Raw genomic sequence first — 8,810 nt, 5'->3', positions numbered from 1 at the left:
ATGGTCTCTTCCATATTCAAGGAGGAGGAGCCTCCAATTATGGGGTGCTGACAGGAGACTGAAATGAAGTGGCCCGCATATCATAAATCCTCTATGTGGGCAATCTTTGATATTGTTTGAACTCCAGACAAAAAAAGAGCATCCAGATTTGATCCCATCTCCCACACCTAACCTGTTTCCCCTCAACACAAACATACACAGCTCCCAGCTCCTGCTTTCACTGGAAAACGGGTCTCTCCACCCTCAGTCAGGGGCCGGGCTGACCCCCTGCACTCTGGGGTTGCAGAGGTCTCTTTGGGAGGATGTGAACTCAGCGTCCAGTCTCCTCCAGGAGAGCATGACCCAAGACTTATTGGATCCTTGGAGCAGAGCCTGGAGCACTGGGTCAATCAGGGAGGCCGAGTTTAGCCATGCAGGGTAGGAGCTGAGGCACCTCCAAGAACCAAAATGGGGAGTCCTGAGCACAGAAGACAGTCCTGAACCCCTGGGTTGTTGGGGTGGAGATGGGGCTGGATGGGTGGGGAGCATCTGCAGAGTTGCTATCAGCTTGACTCCTCTGTGGTTACACTCAGGGGAGGTTCCAAAATTTTGTGTGTGTGGTAAAATACACATAACATAAAACTGACTAGTTTAATCATTTTAAGTGTGCAGTTCAGTCACATTAAATACATTCACTTTTTGTGCAACCGAACTCCAGGACTTTTTCCATTCAGCAAATTGAAACTCTGTACTGATTCAACAAAATTCCCTCCTTTCTCCATTCCCAGTTTCTGGCAGTCACTCTTCTACTTTCTGTCGCTATGACTCTGACAGCTCCAGGTTCTTCATTTCAGTGGAATGAGACAGTATATGTCCTTTCTGGACAGGCTTATTTTACTTAGAAGAATGTCCGCTAGGATCCACGTTGTAGCATGTGTTAGAATCCCCTTCCTTTTTAACGCTAATAACACTCTATTGTGGGCATGTACCACATGGGCTTAGCCATGCTTTGATCAATGGGCACTTGGTTTTCTTCCATGTTTTATTGTGAGAAATGCTGCTATGAACATGGATGCACAAATGCCTCTTCTAGAGTGTGGTTTCAATTTTTCTGAGTACACCCTCCAAGGTAGAATTGCTGGATCATGTGGATCTAAGATTTTTACCTGCTTGTGATGGAGAAAATGTTGACATATTGAAATATGAGGAAGTCAATTTGACTTATGCATGGTTCAGCTGGAACTTTGTGTGAATTAAAACAGCCTGTCAGACCCTCACAGCTCATCTTCTTTAACCACTGAGGTAAAGAACATCTGTTTTGAAGATAAGAATGAATAACTCCCTTCTCATGGCGTCCACGTTAACACTCCCTGGAAGATAAGGTTCCCTTCCCAGCCATCAGCATACAGTTCGTTGCCTCACTGTCTATGTACTCAGTCTGTCTCTTTGGAAATCTTGATGGAATACACCCTGTCAGGTTGATGTGTGTTCTTTGTTTGGATGAAGTATAAGATGATGCTGGAAACTGTGCTTCAGTGGAACAATTCCCCAGAGCTATCTGAGAGTCTGTCTCCCAGACTATAGTCCTCATTTTGGCTCAAATAAAACTCTTGCTTATTCCCGTTATATTGATTATTTTCACAAACACTTGAATTCATATGATCATCAAGGACTCTGGGAAAATAGGGCTATAAATCTGGGGAACCCACTTAAACCCTGATCTCACCTAGTCTCTTTTATACTACTTGACTCCCCACAGTCTTCACATGATCTGAGACACTCCAGTGTGGGGGGACCCCAACCCCAGCTGGACCCCAACAAGGGGAAGGGAAGCTTACCATCTCCGATGTGAATTCAAGCAACGAAAGCATTTAACAAGCATCATGCCTGCATCCAGCCTTGCACAAAGAGGATAAAAGGGATATGACTTGGTCCCCTTCTTCAAGGAGCTCCATTTGCTGGGAGAGCTGAGGACATAGGCAGAGAAATGACACTTGATCTAGGAGGTCAGGAGCTCTGCTCCTCATGAAAGAAAACCTGGAACAGGAAGTGGAGGGTGAAGCAGGGATGGGGGTACTGCTGAAGGGCTGACTAGATTCTGACCTGCATCAAGTGACCCACATGCTGAAACACTGGGCATACACCTTCATAATGGAGCTTAGATGAAGTGGTGGACTGTTAGATTAACATATAAAAAATTGAAATAGTTGATGTAAAATACTTAAAAATTTTTTTTTAAAGCCAACCACACAAGATGTAATGGAGTGGCCTACGCTGTGGTGGAGACTTTAGGTCTTTTTTTAACGGCTGAGTAGTTGTTTCCTATGTGCAGGTTAGTATTTTTATTTCTTCCTCTGGTTGCTGATTACATTGTGATAATTTCCTGGTGAAAATGTATCTTGCTGCACACTTATGAAGCATGCATTTTTCTGTATACATATGATATTTTAAAAAACTTACATAAAAATTGTAAGACTTTAGGAATTCCCTAGAGGTCCAGTGGTTAGGACTTGGTGATATCAGTCCTGTGGCCCTGGGGTTCATTCTCTGGTCGGGGAACTAAGCGCCCACAAGCTATGCTCTGCAGCCAAAAAATGTGCAGTATTTAAAGTCGCTTTGTCTGTTGGCAAAAAATTCATGGCTGTAAATGCATCCCACACTCATACTCCGTAGAGGCTCAGAGTGTCCTTGAACCAGCAGATCCTTCAGTGCATGGAGGGATTCCATACAGCATCTACTTCCTGCGGTTAAGATGACCCAGCACCAAGGATGTTTTTGTCAAGAGTCTGGGAGGTGGAGGCTGGTGGCTGTTGCTCATTGTTCTCCTCCAGGCTGTGTCGGATCCCATATCCAAAGTATATGACAGATCCTAGTAGGGAAATGAGATGATAGGAAGGGAATTTAGGTGCTCTCCCCCCGTATAAGTGCCCAATAGGCCTCCTGTCATAGCATCTGACAGTTTAGGGAGAGGTGGTAGGAAAAGGATTAGGTTCAGTCACTCAAGGGGTCCTATTTTCCAAGGAAGCCTCTTACCAATTGCTGCCCAGATGCCAAATAAGGCCCAGGTCCCAGAGGTCGTCTGCATCATCAGGTAAATGTTCACGAAGATGCTGACCAGTGGGAGGACAGGCAGAGCAGGGACCTGTGGGGCAGAGTCAGTTCATCCCTGAACACACCCCAGACATCTGAAAGGGAGACACTACTCCATGTGGATGGGAGATTCCATTATTACTGGGGATGTGTTCAGTGCCTCTTAGATTGGATTTGTAAAGCACTGAGTGTGGATCAGGGAAGAGTCCAGTGGTTTCAGTAACTCCCCTTCTTCCCTGGTCCAGCAAAGGATGTTTAGACCTCAAAGCATGCAGACTTCATAAACTAAAGGTGGACATTTTGGGCACATAAGATCACCTACCTTAAAATAAAGATAAGTGGGGTCCTGGGGCTGCCTCCAGATGATGACCGTGACCCCAGTGATGAGCAGCAGCAGCAGCACAGCCACTGTTGTGAGCCCGGGGTCTCCAGAGAACACCTGGCTGGACCACTGGGCCAGGAGCAGGCTCAGGATGGTCAGCAGGAGAACTGCAAGGGTCAAGGAGGAGGAGAACAGGCTGGACTCAGAAGACAAAGATGTCAGGACCTGGGGTCACACCCCTCCCCCGGCTGCCCACAGCAGGAAGGGCCATGATAAGTGTCCTCATCAATGAAAAAGATACATTTCCACCCTACCCTGCCAATATGAGAATGCCATCAAAAAGAAATCCCACTGCTCACCGATCAGGGAGCACATCCATAGACAATCTGCCCAGATTTCCGGGTGGGGATGGTGCTGGGAGGGAACCACAGACTCTTTAGAATGTTTGAGGTTCCTGCTTCAGGTCCAGAGCCCAAAGGACTTCCTTCAATTTCAGACTTCATCTCAATTTTGTCTTCTGTTTTCTCCTTCTTGCTTAAGATCTGATATGGCTGGTATCTGAATTAGAGGTATTACAGCAATAATAACAGCAGCTCCTACTCATCCAACATTGGACAATCTAATCTATCTATTCCCAGCTAAGTGGACCAGGACATTTAAAAAGCAGCAGGAAGGCAGAAGATAATCACCTCCCCATCAATCTCCAAGAGCCCAAAGCCCCCAGTCAAGGTGTAGTGGGGTCTCACCTGAGGACAAGCACAGAAAAAATCACCAGGGAATAAGCAAGCAGGGTCCCAACAGATACAAGATCCACAAGATCCATGAACTCGAAGAGTAATGCCATGACCCCTGGAGTGATGGCATAGACAAGGTGGGGAAGGGAGAGAGTGAGTAACTGCTGCAAGTTTGGGAAGTTGATTCAGAGAAGGAGTAGATTCTTTTTATTCACCTGCAATGTTTCCAGAAGCCATGATGGCCATGACGGGGGTGCCTGTGCGATCATAGATTCAGGCAAGTCCCTGGAAAAGGAGCCCATCCTTTGCCATTGCGTAGATCAACCAAGGCATGGTGAACATGGTACCCAGGAGGCTGGGAGAGGAAATGGGGACGTGTGAGAGGACATGGAGAAGCAGGAGAGGCCAGGGCATCCTCTCCCTGGTCTACATGGGGTAAGATGTCTTTCTCTCTTGTCTCTCAATCCCAAGGGCTGGGATACCTGAGCATCTGACAGTAGATGGGTAGAAAACCACAACACTGACCTGGATGTAAGAGCACAGAGGGTGCCAACAGCCACCACATATCTGGCAGGGCCCCACCCTACATGGAGAAAAGCCTGCGGCAAAGGACTCTTGGGCTGAATCTGGTAGTAGGGTACCATGAGGGTGAGTGCCGCTGAGACTCCAAAATATGCCAAAAAGCAGATGAAGAGAGAAATCATGATGCTGAAGGGGATGGAATGCTGAGGATTTAGGGCTTCTTCCCCTGCAGGAAGGGCGGAAATGCTGAGTCAGGAAAACATACTGGGATGAAAGCACAAAATCAAATTCCCTCTTGAATCTTCAAGAACAGGCTAACCTACTACCAACCCCTACACCCAAGAGAAGCCCAAACTGTGCCCAACCCTCTGATGGGACACACCGTGACCACGTTACCTCTCATGGCAATGGAATCAAAACCAAGAAATGCGTAGAAACATGTTGCTGCCCCATGGAGAATTCCTTCAAAGCCAAAGGGCATGAACCCTCCAGAACCCAGAGGGTCCAAGCTATGATGAGAGAAGGAATGAGGAAGGACATGGGTGAGATGTGTTGAGCCATCTCTACTGGACTCCTCCCTTAATACCACGAATCCTGGACCCTCATCACTTGGATCCATCAGCCCAGGTCTCTTTGTTGCTGTTGTTTTGTCACTAAGTCATGTCCTACTCTTTTTCACCGTCCTGGACTGTAGCTCTCTAAGCTCCTCTGTCCATAGGATATCCCAGGCCAGAATGCCAGAGTGGGTTGCCATTTCCTTCTCTAGGGGATCTTCCCAACCCAGGGATTGAACTCAGGTCTCTGGCCTTGGCAGGCAGATTCTTTACCACTGAGCCGCCAGGGAAGCCCTGGTCTTTTAGTCTTCATATTTCTGGCTCTGCACCACCTCCCCCAAGCATTGCTATGGCCAAGAGCACCGTTCCAAACTATAAATGTCAGTGGATCCAGATGCGTTCAGTTTGTAGTCCTGTTCTGTGAGCTCCCAATTGTGCAGGTCTCCTTTAATGAAGCCAGAGAGGATGATAAAGCTGAGAACCAAAATGTTGATGACTGTGAACACTTTGTTAACCAGGGTCGACTCACGAGCTCCCAGGACCAGTACTCCTGTGGGAAAGATGGAATACGAGACATCCAAAACAGCTAAATCCATAGTCACAGAAAGCAGACTAGTGGTTGTCAGGGGTTATGGAGTTAGTGGTGGTGGTGGGCGAATGGACAGTGACTGCTCAGTGGGTACGGTGTTTCCTTTCCGGGTGACAAACATATTTGGAACCAGGTGAAGGTGACTGTTACCTAACATTGTGAGTGTACTAAGTCCCACTGACCTGTACATTTTAAGGTCATTAATTTCTTACTGTGACAATCATCTCACAACATATACCTCTACCAAATTGTCATGTTAAATCCAAATCTACCAAACATCAGCTTAAATTTGTACAGTGTTGCATTTATAGCTAAATAAAGCTGGGGAAAATAGTTTGTTTAATTTATGCTATGTTATTGTCTTCTCAATTAAAAATACATCTTTGTAAGGTCTCAATCAGTTCAGTTCAGTCACTCAGTCGTGTCCAACTCTTTGCGACCCCATGAACCGCAGCATGCCAGGCCTCCCTGTCCATCACCAACTCCCAGAGTTTACCCAAACTCATGTCCATTGAGTCGGTGATGCTATCCAACCATCTCATCCTCTGTCGTCCCCTTCTCCTCCCACCTTCAATCTTTCCCAGCATCAGGGTCTTTTCAAATGAGTCAGCTCTTCACATCAGGTGGCCAAAGTATTGGAGTTTCAGCTTCAACATCAGTCCTCCAGTGAACACCCAGGACTTATCTCCTTTAGGATGGACTGGTTAGATCTCCTTGCAGTCCAAGGGACTCTCAAGTGTCTTCTCCAACACCACAGTTCAAAAGCATCAATTCTTCAGCACTTAGCCTTCTTTATAGTTCCACTCTCAATAAGATCTCAATAAATGATTTTCAGCTGGGGTTGACTTTGTATGCCAAGTGACATTTGACAATGTCTGGGGACATCATGATTTTCACAGTTTAGGAGGTGTGTGTCACTGGTATCTAGTGAGTAAAGTTCAGAGTTGCTACTCAACATCCAATGAATGATGAGTTTTTCTAAAAAACCCAAATTGCACACCCCCACACCTATGAATGATCAAGCCCCAACTGTCAGAGGTACCAACAATGGGAATGTCTTGCCTTCCATATCACAGACCCTATTTTCCAGTCCTCATTCTCCATCATTTTGCCACCCCAAGCCTTTCTCACCTCAGCTTCTGCTCTGCACCCGACTTTTCCCATCCCATCATCCCCTCTCACCTGTGAGCAGCAACACCAGGCCCAGGGCGACAAAGTCTGCATAGGTGGGCAGGAAGTAAGGCACATGCAGAGAGAGAGTTCCCTGTAACCCCTGAGAGATGTGGTTCCCAGTCAGGCTGTCCAAGGCGGAGCTCCAGCCCCGGGCTATACAGGCGGTGCCTGCAGTGGCAGAAGAAGGAACATTCACTGACAAACATAAACCAATTCCTAGTATGGGCCATGGGCTATATTTTGTTTTGGAGGAACTCAAACAAAATACGTGACCTCAAAGAGTTTCTTTTCATGAGTTGGCATGGGAAGACCCAGATGATTCACAAAATAAATCAACTATTTAATATGCTAGGAGGAGATTAATGTTATGTAAGAAAACATAATAGGAAGTTGGAACCAGGAGGGCTGGAAGGTGTGGATTGAAATATTAAATCAGATGTAAAGGAAAATTCCATGAAAGAAACAGTTGAGCAGAGACTTCAGTATGGTGAGGGGATGAGCCCGTGGGTCATGCCTCCCTCTTGGCCACTGCCTAGAGTCCCCTTTCCTTGGGGGCTCTTGGTCCATCAGTTAAGGAAAGCAGGGGAGAGCTGAGAACAATGAAGTTGTGGAGTTTTCCTGCCACAATTATCCACTTCCCCCTAAAGGTGGATAATCAAATTCTCATGAAAGAGTGAAGACCTAAACCCCACCTCCTAGAACCTGATCTTAAGCCCCACACTGTCCTCCAATCCATCCACTCACCGATGACCAAGGACAGGATGAGGTTCCAGCCAGTGATGAAGGCGCAGAGTTGTCCCATGGTAATGTAGCTGTAGAGATATGCAGAACTGGAGCCTGGTACCCGGGCCCCAAACTCTGCATAGCAGAGCCCAGACAACACACAGGACAGGCCAGCCATCAGGAAGCAGATGACAGTCGCTGGTCCAGCTCTCACTTTGGCCACTGCACCAACCAGGATGTACACGCCAGCTCCCAGGGTTCTGCCCACACCCAAGGCCACCAGGTCAAGGGTGTTCAGATGAGCTTCGGGACTCTCAGACTCTGCTCCGACCTCCAGCGGCCGCCTGTGGACCAGCTTCTGACTAAATTGGCGAACATACTGATGCAGCATCCTAGACATAGCTGACAGGTTACAATCTGCTGAGAAAATAAGATGCCGGGAGCCGGTGAGGCATTCCACTCGTGACAAAGGTCATGAGGAAGGAGGCTCGGCATACGCAAAGGCGGGATCGAGCCTCAGGAGTCCGCCCGGATATTCTCGAGCATTTTCCCCCCCAAAACCAGAGTCTGCCTACTTTATTGCTTTGTGCTCTCACCTCTGACTTTACTGGGGGCTGTCCCCTACCACCATCTCGCTCTCTCTGTCAAAGAGTTAACTTACAGCTCCAATTAATAAAGTTCCTGGGCAATTAGGAGTGTTTAAATCCAAACCCCTCAGATGGCTCTCTAACTCGCCTGACAAGTTTACCCGGACTCCTGCAGCTATGCATACGATTGTTTACAGTCTCCTAGCCTCCAGAGGCACGGGAAGCTTAAGATATTCAAATAGCTTAGAGCCTCTCAGAGAGTTAAAAACTGTCAGAATAAACTAGTAAAGGATTTCATTGATGAGTCAATGCTTGTTGCCAAGTTTTCACATCCCCTGAATTGTATCCTTGAATATGTATTAATTAATAGTTGGTATATAGAAAAAATAAGTAGTGGCCTTGGTGTTAGTAACTTTAGACCCTTAAGGTAATAAATTCTTTCCTTTGTTGTAAACCCATTACACATCCGCCCTATAGGAATGCAATTTTATCTTTGGAAGATGGCGCCAAACCTTAAAATAATTACTCAGAGAAAAT

At 46.8% G+C, this 8,810-nt stretch overlaps 1 protein-coding gene across 1 annotated transcript; it reads right to left on the bottom strand.

Annotated features, from left to right (window-relative positions):
* Positions 1 to 448: 448 nt before the first annotated feature.
* Positions 449 to 8,810, bottom strand: LOC147354579 (cationic amino acid transporter 3-like). Its single transcript, XM_086349747.1, is given in 11 exon segments — positions 449 to 2,848; positions 3,013 to 3,121; positions 3,392 to 3,558; positions 3,744 to 3,949; positions 4,138 to 4,240; positions 4,341 to 4,480; positions 4,651 to 4,873; positions 5,044 to 5,156; positions 5,565 to 5,751; positions 6,973 to 7,131; positions 7,708 to 8,810. Coding segments are annotated over 11 exon segments (1,908 nt in total). The 5' UTR covers positions 8,087 to 8,810; the 3' UTR covers positions 449 to 2,726.

Source organism: Bos grunniens, chromosome 18 (assembly GCF_055505025.1).
Source record: "Bos grunniens cultivar Pamir isolate PY7600 chromosome 18, Bosgru_T2T1.0, whole genome shotgun sequence".
In the NCBI taxonomy this organism is placed as follows: Eukaryota; Metazoa; Chordata; class Mammalia; order Artiodactyla; family Bovidae; genus Bos; species Bos grunniens.
Note: the sequence above shows the minus strand (reverse complement) of the source record. Positions and strands in the feature narration are given on the sequence as shown.